Source organism: Heterodontus francisci, chromosome 8, assembly GCF_036365525.1.
Source record: "Heterodontus francisci isolate sHetFra1 chromosome 8, sHetFra1.hap1, whole genome shotgun sequence".
NCBI classification, from domain to species: Eukaryota; Metazoa; Chordata; class Chondrichthyes; order Heterodontiformes; family Heterodontidae; genus Heterodontus; species Heterodontus francisci.
Genome location: NC_090378.1, coordinates 58,052,393 through 58,065,990, shown reverse-complemented (window position 1 = coordinate 58,065,990; position 13,598 = coordinate 58,052,393). Strand labels below are relative to the sequence as shown.

The 13,598-nt window shown below is 42.0% G+C and overlaps 1 protein-coding gene across 8 annotated transcripts in view; it reads left to right on the top strand.

Annotated features, from left to right (window-relative positions):
* patj (PATJ crumbs cell polarity complex component) overlaps positions 1-13,598 on the top strand; it is a 472,630-nt gene that overhangs the window by 30,488 nt on the left and 428,544 nt on the right. For all 8 annotated transcript variants that reach the window (XM_068037182.1, XM_068037186.1, XM_068037183.1 and 5 more), the window contains one exon: positions 5,532-5,631. In XM_068037182.1, the coding sequence (XP_067893283.1) occupies positions 5,532-5,631 (100 nt within the window). The remainder of the gene's footprint in view (positions 1-5,531; positions 5,632-13,598) is intronic.

Sequence of the window (13,598 nt, the reverse complement as noted above, 5' to 3'; positions counted from 1 at the left end):
TGTTATGAGGGTTTCTGCCCCTACCACCCTTTGGGTGAAAGAGTTTTCCCTCAAATCCCCTCTAAACCTCCTACCTTTTACCCTAATTCTATGCCTCCTGGTTATGGACCTCTCAACTGAGGGAGTAGGGTCTTCCTATCCATTCTGTCTAGACCCCTCATAATTCTATGCCTTTCAGCTAGGTCTCTCCTCAGCCTCCTCTGTTCCAAAGAAAAGAACCCAAGCCAATCCAATTTTTCTTCATAACTAAAATTCTCCAGTCCAGACAACATCTTCGTAAATTTCTTCTGTACCCTCTCTAGTGCAATCTCTCCTCTGTAACCTCTCTAGTACAATCTTTGTTGCAGCTGTTCGATAGTGCTGGTTCTATGAATGAAGCATGTGATGGCGTTGGCTGCCTTAGGCAGAAATAATGTTGAAGCAGGGACCTCAAGCAGATGTTCGGCTCCATATTTGCATATACAGAGACTAATGCCTGCTTCAGATGTGTGTGATGGATGTCTGTTGTTTAGTCCCTACTCAGAATTGCTGCCAGTGTACTTCAGGTCCAACATTTTGGGGCTTTAGTAGCTGCGCAACTCCTGATAAATGGACGCTAATAAACCCAATTTCTGGGCAAACAGAGCCATTTAGCCAGAAGGGAAACATAAACCAACTGGGGTGTAAATCTCTAACAGCTATGTGATCTGCCAGAAGGTAAGCTTATTTGGTAAGATGCTCAAAACAGGTTTTCTGCTCCAGCAGCAAGTTCTGCCATGATGCCCTCCATCTACTGGTCCATTTCAAAAGTGATGGACTGCAATTTTGGGCTGTGCACTACGGAATCCTCGAAGCCATAAAATGTGCAGGCCATGCTGCTGACCATTTCCAGCGTGTCCTGTGTGGCACCCTATACTGGATAGGGTGCTAGCACGGGCGTGCGTGCATGCACCGGTAATGTGAGGCAAGGCCTGATTGTGGCATCAATTTGACGCACATTTCATAAACATGGTCTGCGCATGTCCACTGAACGCATATGCTAATCACTCTCAGCTGAATCCATTCAGCAGCATGAGTGATCCCCTCACTAGCTCTATTTAAAGGAACATCCATACAGTACAGAAGGAGGCCAGTCGGCTCATCGTGTCCATGCCGGCTGTCTGCATGAGCAAATTAGCTAGTCCCACTCCCGCGCCTGTACGCTTGCAAATTATTTGTCTTCGGAAAATTATCCAATTCCCCTTTGAAAGCCAAGATTGAATCTGCCTTCACCACAATCTCAGGCAGTTCATTCAAGATCCTAACCACACCGCGTAAAAATGTTTTTCATCAAGTCGTCTTTCGTTCTTTTGCCATTCACCTTAAATCAATATCCACTGGTTCTAGACTCTTCTGGATCAAACCCCTCATGGTTTTGAACAGCTCTATCAAATCTCCTCTCAACCTTCCCTTCTCCAAACAGAACAATCCCAGCTTCTCCAATCTATCCATGTAACTGAAGTTCCTCACCCGAGACCCATTTTCGTAATTCTTTTCTGCATCTTCTCTAAAGCCTTCACATCCTTCTTAAAGTGAGTTCTCCATAATTGGTCTTAATACACCAGTTGAGACCAAACCAGTGTTTTATAAAGGTTCACCATAACTTCCATGCTTTTGTACTCTATGCCTCTATTTATAAAGCCCAGGATCCCATATACCTTAGTAACTGCTTTCTCAACCTGCCCTCCGCCTGCAACAATCTGTGCACATATACCCCCAGGTCCCTTACCTCCTGTATCCCCTTTAGAGTTGTTTCCTTTAATTTATATTGCCTCTCCTCGTTCTTCCGACCTAAATTCACTACTTCACACTTATCTGCATTAAATCTCATCTGCCACATGTCAGTCCATTCCACCACCCTGTTTACGTCCACTTGAATCTATTACTTTCGTCCTCACAGTTCACAATACTTCCAAGTTTTGTGTTGTTGCAAATTTTGAAATGGTGTCATTTAATATATATCAAAGAAAACGTTGGGTCTCATCCCTTGGAAACCCTGCTGTATAACATCTTTCAGTCCAAAGAACAATTCTTCACTACTGTGCTCTGTTTCCTGCCATTCAGCCAACTTTGCATCCATGCTGCCACTGTCCCTTTCATTCCATGAGTTTCAATTTTGCTGACAAGCCTGTTATGTCGCACTTTATCAAACACTTTTTGGAAGTCCATATACACCAAATCAACTGCATTTTCTCTCATCAACCCTCTCTATTACCTCATCAAAAAAAGCATCACATTAGTTAAATATGCCAGTGAGGTGCTTTTCGCAAAGTTCGTGAAAGTCCTGAAGCTTGTTTTTGAGGTATTTTTGTGAGCTGCTGCATACAGTCAGAGAGGCCAGAGGATCTGGTGACCCAAGTCCGTACGAGGAATTGGGGCTATGGTTGTAATGCCCCTAGGTCTGCAACATGGCCAACAAATGGAACAGAGGCTGCAGAGAGGAGAAGCGAGGGCCCTACCGACCATGGGTTTTTCGAGAGCACTTCTCTAACATCCACCAAACCCAGGAGCAGTGCATGAGGTGATTCAGGTTCAACAAGGAGGTGGTTGCAGAACTGCACCAGGGTGAGGACAGTGCTGTCAGTGGCCGATAAAGTTTGCAGTAGCATTGAACTTCTATGCGCCTGGATCTTTTTAGGCTGAAGCAGACAACATTTCCAACATCTCCCAGTCTACCATCTCTTGATGCATTTGGGAGGTGATGGAGGCCAGGTATGCCAGGAGAGGTGAATACATTGTTTTCTTCCTCAGCAGAGAGAAGCAGGATGAAAGGGCATATGGCTTTGCCAGAATAGTGGGATTCCCAATGATGCAGGATGCTGTTAACTGCACGCACATGGCTCTGCGGGCCCCCATGTCAACAGGGAGAGATACAGGAATCACAAGGGCTACCATTCAATCAATGTGCAGTTGCTGTGTGGCCATGCGCAGCATGTCATGTTGGCTGTTACTTGCTATCCTGGCAGTAGCCATGTTGCCTTCATTCTGAGGCAGTCTGCCATTCCTGCCGTTTTTGTGCCTCCATGGAGAACCGGAGGGTGGTTACTCAGGAACAAAGGCTACCCGCTGTATACGTGGCTCATGACTTCCCTTCGCCACATGACCATGCGCTATAATGAAGCCACAGAGCTACCAGCAACATCATGGAGCAGACTGTTCTCCAACTTCTGTTGGCAAGAGTTAATTAAAAACTTGCCATCCAGAGTCACTTTTTCAGGTTGTTTGTTGGACAATAACATAACCATCATAGGTTACATTTTGGTAGGCAGAAATAGAAATGCCTCCTCTAAAGGAAAATATATTGCAAATTCAGTTTTTTAAAGGATCCACTGTCTTTGCTGAAACTATTTCTGCTTCACCCTTGTCCTCCTCACTCAAATGATAGCCCCTTTAAAACATTCTCCAATCATTCCTCAACGCTATAAATTAGATTAACTGCTAATTTGCTGATTATGGGAATGTCATCTTTATAAATTGTCTTTCATGTTTGTCTATAAAGTCTTCAAAAGTAATTCATTGCTTGTCAAGAGCTTTGAGGATGTGATACGTGTTCTGTAACTACAAGTTTCTTCATACTATATAATGTTCTGTTTCTTCCTATATTTGTGTGATGTTTTCCATTTCACATATTTAACAGTCTCTTGGAATGAGATTTGCAATTAATGTATTTGCAGGCAATTAATGCAATGTGAACTTTATCGTTGGTGCCATTCTCTTACACGTACAAACCTCAGACCAGGATCTACATGGTGTGATGTGTAATCAGCAGACCTGTGTTCTGCTTCTTCTTCAGCTTTTGCATTGAACTTTGTGCCCTGGCTGCTTATTTTTAAAATATTTTGTGATTATGGGCAGGATAATTGTTTCTCTCCCAATGTTAAGTTTCCAGGCAGTCCACTGCCTTTGCACTGTACTGGACATGTACTATGTCTATTGTGGAAACCAAACAGTGTGACAGAATTTGTCAGAGGTGGTCTGGTCCTTCCTGGCTTCGTTGTGGTCAGGAGTTGGACCAGAACCCATCTGCAGAGTTATTCTGCCACTTTTGCTTTTGATCTTTAACAAATGTCTTCCATTCCATTTGTCTTTGTTGAATTGGAGCTTTAGCCCCTGAGATGAAAGAAAAATATTCCAATCCAATCTCTTATTTTATTCCCTTCATTTTCCAGAAATCTGGTATCTAGTATGGTGAGGGGGATAAAAATCCGATTCAAGACCCCCATTTTGAAATAAAAATAAACATAGTTAATAGTGGTGAATTTCTTTTGCATTTTGATTAGTTACGCAATTTAAAATTGTTAGAAGAATTTAAATTTGCTGATTATTTTTATTAAATCAGTGAGTGGTAATGACATCTTGGGAGGGACTCGAGTGATCAGGAGTTTCTGAGATGGTGGAAGACAGCTGAATTAACACAGCTGAAATGATCAGATCAGTTACCTAAACTGATGATTGTATCTGTTGAAATTTATTTAGCTTTCTTACATTTTCAGTTAGACACCTATTTAACATCATCAGCACCACATGAAAATAAATGTGTTTTAACAAAGCGATAAATATTCAGAAAAGGAGAATTCAGCTATTTAATTACTGGGCACTTGAGGGAAATAAACCTGCAGGGCTATGGGGATAGACCAGGGGAATGGGACTTACTGGATTGCTCTACAGAGAGCTGACGTGGACTCCATGGGCCAAATGGCCGCCTTCTGTGCCGTAATGATTATGAATAACCTATCAGTGGTAAGACTCCTTCTACAGTGGCAAAATGATCTTCAATTGTTTGCATTGCTCTAATCCTAAGCTAATTGAAAAACTAGATTCTGGCTCTTCAGATGAATTGTCAGTTCTTACATAGGGATATAGGAACAGGAGTAGGCCATTCAGCCCCCCAAGCCTGTTTCTGGCATTCAGTGAATTCATTACTGATCTGAATCAACTCCATCCACCTGCCTTGGCACAATATCCTTTTAGACCCTTGTCTAGCAAAAGTCTATCCATCTTAGATTTCAAATTATTAAATCTTCTGCTACTTGTGGGATTTTGTGTAAAAGATAAATGCTCAGTTGCATAATTCTGCCAAACAGTCAAATTGATTTGAACGATAGTTTGGTACACAATCAGTTTGTATATTTTAAACGATGCATCTTTATGTTGCATATAAGGGGCGGCGCAGTGGTTAGCACCGCAGCCTCACAGCTCCAGGGACCCGTGTTCAATTCTGGGTACTGCCTGTGCGGAGTTTGCAAGTTCTCCCTGTGACCGCGTGGGTTTTTGCCAGGTTTCCTCCCACAGCCAAAGACTTGCAGGTGATAGGTAAATTGGCCATTGTAAATTGCCCCTAGTGTAGCTAGGGAATATGGGATTACTGTAGGGTTAGTATAAATGGGTGGTTGTTGGTCGGCACAGACTTGGTGGGCCGAAGGGCTTGTTTCAGTGCTGTATCTCTAAATAAATAAATAAGCTTAGGTTTACATCATAATCCTTTGGTAAAATGTTCTGTTTGTTTTTTGTAGATTACTGAAGACGATTATAATATTGATAATATTGAACTCAAGAGAGATGGACAAAGCCTGGGGATTACAGTTGTTGGTTATGTTGGTGCTTCCCATGGTGGTGAGTTCACAAATCAAAGAATTATGAATCAGAAAGAAGTTACAAAACCATAGAGATATGCAGCATAGAAAGAGGCCATCCTGTGCTGGTTCTTTGCTAGAGCAATCCAGAACTATTCCCACTGCCCTGCTGTCTCCCCATAGCCTTGCATCTTCCTCTGGTTCAAATGCGTCTCTGTTCTTCCATTAAAGATGTCCTCTATCTCCTTGCGGTAAAGAATTCCATGCTTGTAGCTGCGGGTATGTGGCATAAGTGTTCATGTTACTAGGCGAGAAATCCAGAGGCCTGGACTAATGAATTGGAGACATGAGTTCAAATCCCACCACAGCAGCTGGGGAATTCTTTTTTCAAAATCTAAACCAGGCAGCTTGACTCTGGTCAAGGCATTGCCCTGAGGAATGAATCAGCGAATGGCTGTCACTTATTTTGTTTAGCTGAAACAGGTGCAATGTGTGTAGATCTTATTTCTGTCTGCAAAGAACCGGGCCCTGTGTATTAGTATATGTAGCTTCCAGTACGTGCAAATTTCAAACAAAGTTTGACAGTTAACTGTCAGTCACCATAAACTCTTGCATGCTCCATGGCAACGCTTCTACCAATCAGAGTCCACTTGCCAACCAATCAGCACTCTCTTCTCATATAGTATAAATTTGTTGACTCCTTTCATTGGTATTCTTGTGATTTGTCCTGAACAGTGCAAGATGAAAAGCTTCGACAAAATGTCTCTGTTTTCAGCAATACTCCAGTTCTGTACTACCAAACGACTATTTCCTATCAAGTAAAAGCAAAATACTGCGGATGCTGGAAATCTGAAATAAAAAGAAAAATTGCTGGAACCACTCAGCAGGTCTGGCAGCATCTGTGGAAAGAGAAACAGAGTTAACATAGAAAGAGGCCATCCTGTGCTGGTTCTTTGCTAGAGCAATCCAGAACTATTCCCACTGCCCTGCTGTCTGCCCATAGTTAACCCGAAACGTTAACTCTGCTTCTCTTTCCACAGATGCTGCCAGACCTGCTGAGTTGTTCCAGCATTTCTTGTTTTTGTTTCCTATCAAGTTTCTTCTTCGGCTGTCTTTACTCCAGAGGCCCAATATTTTAAGTCTTTTCTCGAGCTCAATCTACAATGTCCACTCTTAATGGTTTTTGTGTTCTTTCTACGACGTGGTGCCTAGAATTTTATTTTTAATCGTAGCCTAGCCGTTGCCATGTACAAATTAATTATTTTTTTGTACTTTTTTGCTATTCTGTGGTCTTGGTTGCATTCTAAAAAGTGTTTACCACTTTGTCCACTTGAACTGACTTTATTCCTGTCTATCTTGGGATAGTTCTAATCACTCAGAATTATTAACCCTTGTTAGGCAAGCCCCCCCCCCCCCCCAACCTGCCAAGCATGAGGAAAATTAATTTCACCACATGAACATTGATTTAAAACTATTGTTGAAGAAAGAACTTGTTTTAAAAAATCAATTGGAGACTTTGGCTGGAGAGAGACATTAGCATATCAACAGACAAGTACTTCAAAGGACAAAGGAGCTATTCCTTGCTCCAATTTAATCCACAATGGACTTTTGAATACCAGACATTGAAGGTGGAACGTCTAGCATTCCAGGTTAACTGCTAATAAAAACAAGAAACGCTGGAAATACTCAGCGGGTCTGGCAGCATCTGTGGAGAGAAGCGCAGAGTTAACGTTTCAGGTCAGTGGTCGGACCAGTTTGGTCACATGACTGGCTGACTGTTGGAGTTTTTTTGAATTCGAATTAACAGGGATTTTGAACTCAGACGGCTATTAGCTCCTGTACTGAAAAGACCTCTCTCCTGTCTGCTCTCATCTCGCTCTCACTAGCAGTGGAAACCATTGAAGACATATGAACTGCAAGAGAGAAAGTCTCCTACAGTGAACAAGGTTTAAGAAGAATACTGGGCCCCAATGAAAAGAAAGACTCCTTACAAAAGGACCACAGTGAGCTCGAAACTCAGTAAACAAAAAACTCTTCTGATATTGCCTCAAACCTCTCCATTTTACTTTTCTTCTCTTTTCTGTCTCTGTTTGCATGTGCATATTGTGTATGCATGCTAGCGCAGGGCGCGGCATATATCCATAGGTGTTAACCGTATTAGAGTTTAACTTTCTAAGTTTTAATAAATTTCACTTTTCTTCTTTAAACCTAAGAAAGTCTGTTTATGCTCATTCTGCCTTATAATTGGAAAGTGGTGAACAAGGATTCACCAAAGGGGAGCTGAAAACACTGTTTAAAATTAAACCCTGTTACAATAAGACCAAGTGAAGACAGTAAAAGACCTCTAGACACCTTTCTCATCTGGTCGTAACACCCTTTTAAAAAATTTCTTCATGGGCTGTGGGCATCGCTGGCAAGGCCAGCATTTATTGCCCATCTCTAATTGCCCTTGAGAAGGTGTTAGTCAGCTGCCACCTTGAACCATTGCAGACCATGTGGTGTAGGTACACCCACAGTGCTATTGGGTAGGCAGTTCCAGGATTTTGACCCAGTGACGCTGAAGGAATGGCGATATCTTTCCAAGTTTGGATGATGTGTGACTTTGAGGGCAACTTGTAGCAGGTGGTGTTCCCATGCACCTGCTGCCCTTGTTCTTCTAGGCCAGGGCTTGGCAACCTTAATAACAAGAAGAGCCATTTTTAAAATTTAGTCAAAAAAATCAATATCACAAGAACTGCAATGCTATTATTCAAATGTCAGTGATAATGACACACAGGGAGGCCAGCCGAATTTGGGATGAATTCAAATGAATCAGTCCATTTATTTTGAAATTCTCGATTTTTATCTTTGATTTTTTTTCTTCTTTGTAGCCATTTCAACCCCTCTAATTATACTGACTTTTTCAAATTAAATTCAAATGCCAATCAATTTTTTTAAAAGTCTCTCGATCTTTAATATATATATCTTAATATTCCACAGAATACTACTGATGAATGTCACAAACTTCTGTTTTCTGTAAGTAGCAAAACTGCCTGAAAACAAGGGACGCAGTTAGTTCTTTTATTGATGTATATGTCTACAAGCGACTCGCGTGATCGGCTCGCGAGTGATAAGTAAGCCATCAATGCAATGGTGCATGATGTCATTTTGCTTGGCAAAACAGTGGAACTAACTTGTTATGACTTCTGATGCAAGGTAGTTTTCAGTAGAATTTCTTATTTTTGTGATTAAGCATTTCATAAGTTCTAGTTATCTGTTAAAATATCCATCATCAGGGAGATTTTTAGGTATCTGATATTCTTTTAAAATTCGAAACACATTTGGAAAAGTATTTTCTAAAAATTGACAGAGAAAAAATGAGTTTGATTGATCAAGGTCGGGAGCTGGACATGAATCCTTAATGAGCCGCAGGTTGCCATCCCCTGTTCTAGGCAATAGAGGTCATAGGTCTGGAAGGTGCTGTCACAGGTGCCTTGGTGAATTGCTGCACTGCATCTTTTAGATAGTGCAGCCATGGTGCGCTGGTGGAGGACTGAGTGAATATTTAAGGTGGTAGATGGGGTGCCAATCAAGCAGGTTGCTTTGTCCTGGATGGTGTTGAACTTCTTGACTGTTTTTGGAGTTGCAGTCATCCAGGCTAATGAGTATCCCATCACTCTCCTGATTTGCGCCTTGTAGATGGTGGACAGGTTTTGTGGCGTCAGGAGGTGAGATAGTCGCCACAGAATACCCAGGGTCTGATTTGCTCTTGTAGCCACAGTATTTATGTGGCTGGTCTAGTTAAGTTTCTTCGGTGGGAGATTCTGCAATGGTAATGCCATTGAATGTCAAGGGAGGTGATTGGACTCTCTCTTGTTGGAGATGGTCATTGTCTGGCACTTGTGTGGCACAGATACAACTTGCCACTTATCAGCCCAAGCCTGAATGTTGTCCAGGTCTTGCTGATAGGAGGCACGGATTGCTTCATTATTTGACCATTTGCCAATGGTGCTGAAGGCTGTGCAATCACACGTTCTTGCATATCTTCCTGAACTGTTTATAAATCTCATCTTGTAGCTCATCTCCACTGTTTGTTGGCTAGGTATGCACACATAATTGTACTACCTCCTTCCCTGGTTGTTAACTAAATCCATGTGGATTCAGCACTACCTGCTAATACATCCTTGTATTCTAATGGAGTGATAAAATATTTATTCAATACTATTCCGATCCCTTTTCCAAGCCTACCTTTATCTTTCCTGAAAATATGAATAATGAAGAATATTAAATTACGAGTGCTATCCAAACTTTAGCTATGTCTCGATAATATTCACTATATCATTCCTAGTTATTATTCTTAATGCTTCAATTTTGTTTTGAATACTTTGTTGGTTTACATTACACATTAAATTCTGACTCCAGTGTTTCTTTTCTTAATTCTATTTGTTTCTGATCCTTTTCCTTTTGATTTGCTTTTATTACTTTTAACAATGGCAGTTTGTGCTTATATAGTGCCTTTAACATAGGAAAATGTCCCAATGAGCGTCACAGGGGCATAAGGAGAAAATGGACCCTGAACCAAAGAAGGAGATACTAGGAAGGTTGGCAAAATATTTGGTCACAGTGTGAGTTTTCAGGAGGGTTTTATAAGAGAGGGGCATGAAGAGACATAGAGGTTTTGGAAGGAAATTTGAGGTTGGGGCTTTGGCAATTGAAGCTATGGCTTTCCAATGGTGCCTGTTAATTCTACTTATTATCCCCTGTTGCTTCCCTTCGCTAATTCATCATGCCTGCAGAGTAACCTCCTGGAATCTACATTCCAAGAATCCTTCAGTACATAGAGTGTTCGCATTTTTTCTCAGTTCAGTACTCTTCATTCTCCCATTCTAGGTGCATGAAGCATCCAGGACCTGCAGGTACTGCAAATCACAAGCTTAAGATTTCTCAATACTAAACTAAACTTTTATTAAAATCTAAATTATGGTGATTTTTCCCTTTCTCGGCCAGTTCACCTCAAAGCCACTGAGGCAAAATTTTTTAAATCCCCTGGATTTTTGCATTTCTCTGGTCTCTCACAAGTAATCTCAAATTTGTACTGTTTTAACTTGCACAATAACCCAACTGCTGCAGCTAAATAGAGGAAAGCTAGCAGAGAGTTTAATTAATGTTACCTGTTCAAACCTAGTGGTAAGGTCCTAAATATAATTATACGGTTCCTTTTATTCAAAAGCTAAAATGAAACAAATGAAGGTAAATAGTAGCAGAGAAAAGAAAATGCAGTAAAATAAATAAGTAAACATTTCAGTGCTCCATTAACTCCTGCTGAGGCTGAACTCCACAATCCATTGATCATGTGCAATTCTAGCACCTTCTTGGAATTGTTCTCTTGCGACTGCTATAAGAGGTAGTGCTATAACAACAACAACATGTATTTACATAGTACCTTTAATGTAATAAAATGTCCCAAGGCACTTCACAGAGGCATTATCAAACAAAATATGATGTGGAGCCACATAAGGAGATATTAGGGCAGATGACCAAAAGCTTGGTCAAAGAGGTGAGTTTTAAGGACCGTCTTAAAGGAGGAAAGTAGAGAGGTCGAGATTGTTAAGGAGAGAATTCTAGCGCTTGGGGTCTAGGCAGCTGAAGGCATGGCCACTGATGATAGAGCGATTAAAATTGGGGATGCTCAAGAGGCCGGAATTAGAGGAATGTAGATATTTTGGAAGGTTTTTGGACTGGAGGAGATTACAGAGATAGAAAGGGGTTAGGCCAATGGAGGGATTTGAAAACAAGGATGAGAATTTTAATATTGAGACATTGTTTAACGGGGGGCCAGTGCAGGTCAGCTAGCACAGGGTTGATGGTTGTATGGGATTTTCTGCAAGTTAAGACATGGGCAGTGGAGTTTTGGGTGACCTCAAGTTTTATGGAGGGTGGAATGTGGGAGACCAGGCAGGAATGCATTAGAATAGTCAAGTCTGGAGTTAACAAAGGCATGGACGAGGGTTTCAGCAGCAGTGGAGCTGAGGCAGGGCCGAGTGCGGTGATGTTAGCAGAGGTAGAAATAGGCGATTTTAGTGACTTTGCAGATATGTGTTTGAAAGCTTATCTCAGGATCAGATATGCTACAGAGGTTGTGAACAGTTTGGTTCAGCCTCAGAAAGGTGCCAGGGAGAGGGTTGGAGTTGGTGATGAGGGAGCGTGTGTGGTCAGAACGGGGACGATGGCTTCAGTCTTCCCAGTATTTAATTGGAGGAAATTTCTGCTCATCCAGTACTGGATGTCGGACAAGTAGTCTGAAAATTTAGAGACAGTGGTGAGGTCGAGGGGTAGCATGTCAGTGAGAGATAGGAGGGGGGCAAGGATAGATCCTTGGGGAACTCCAGAGGTAACTGTGCAGGAATGGGAAGAGAAGCCATTTTGTCGAGGATTAGATAGATAAGAATGAAACCAGGCGAGTGCAGTCCCATCCAGCTGGATGACAGTGGAGTTGTGTTGGAGGAGGATGGTATGATCAACTGTGTCAGGCTGCAGATAGGTTGAGAAGGATGAGGAGGATTAGTTGTCTTCATTACAAAGGATGTCATTTTTGACTTTGATAAGGGCCATTTTGATACTGTGACAGGGATGGAAATCTGAACAGAGACATTCAGGCGTGGAGTGATGAGAAAGATGGCGTGAATTTGGAAGGTGACAGTTGTTTTGATAGTACGTTAGTTAGTATGTTAAGGTAATATGTTTGATAGAATAAGTATAATGTATGTATAAAATATGTTTATGCAAAGATATACGTCATCACAGGAAGTGATGTAATATATGTTGAAGCCACATTGTTCAGTCAGTAGCACATGTATAAAGTATGTTTATGTAAAGATATACGTCATCACAGGAAGTGATGTAATATATGTTGAAGCCACATTGTTCAGTCAGTAGCACGTGTCCACAGGTACAAGTGCCAACACTCTGCCTCGCCGCACTCTTAAGGATATGAACCACGAGGCATGGGGGATGTCAGTGGTCAAGCCCAGAAGCGTAAAGCTCACAGCATACAATGGATCACCAATAAGGTGCCTAGGTTCCCTAAACCTGAAATGCAGTTAGAAAGATTCAAACCGGTCTAGGCAGACATTTTATGTAGTGGATGTGTCAGGACCCACAGTAGCAGGATTGGCGGCGTGAAATCAGCTCAACATGGTTACCATCCATTAACTGACCCAGTCAAAAGACCACAGCAATCAAAGTGCATTCAACCTATGGAATCAATCCAAGAACTCCAGAGGGTGTACCAGGACTGTTTTGACAAGGTTGGGAACTTCCACAGTGACACAGTCCTTTGCTTCAGAGATGGCGCAACACTTTCTAATGACAAGCCACAGAAATGCAGAGTGCACATTTGGGAGGAGCTGAGGATCGAACTGGATGGCATGGAGAGACGAGGCATCGTCTGCCAAGTGCAGCATCACACGGACTGGTGCAGCTCCATGACCACCAAAAGGATGGTTCTATTCAGTAATGTCTGGACCCAAGGAGACTAAACAATGCCTTGAAGAGATGTTCACACAAGGTACGAATACTGGAAGAGCCTAACCCAACATTTGCAGGAACAAAACACTTACCTAAGCTGGACACCAAGAACGGATAGTGTTCTGTACATCTGTCGAAAGAGTCACGAGCTGATGACATTCAGAGCCCCTTTTGGCAGGTGCTGTTTCCTCCATCTACCTTTCAGACTATCGGTCATTCAAGACATTTTTCAGCAACACATGGACCAAATAATGGAGCAAGTCCCAGCCTGTGAGTGCTTCGCAGACAACATTGCCGTTGTAGACCACATGAAAGGACAGCATGACCGAAACCTACACTTGCTCTTGGAGGCTGCTAGGCTTGTAGGTTTTGTGTTCAAAGGTAAAAAATGCTCCATTAAGGCAGATCACATAAATTTTTTCAGCTCCATTTACTCCAGCCTGCATCCTGGGAAGGTTAAAGGCATCCAATCAATGCTAACACTGCAGGACAAGGACGACC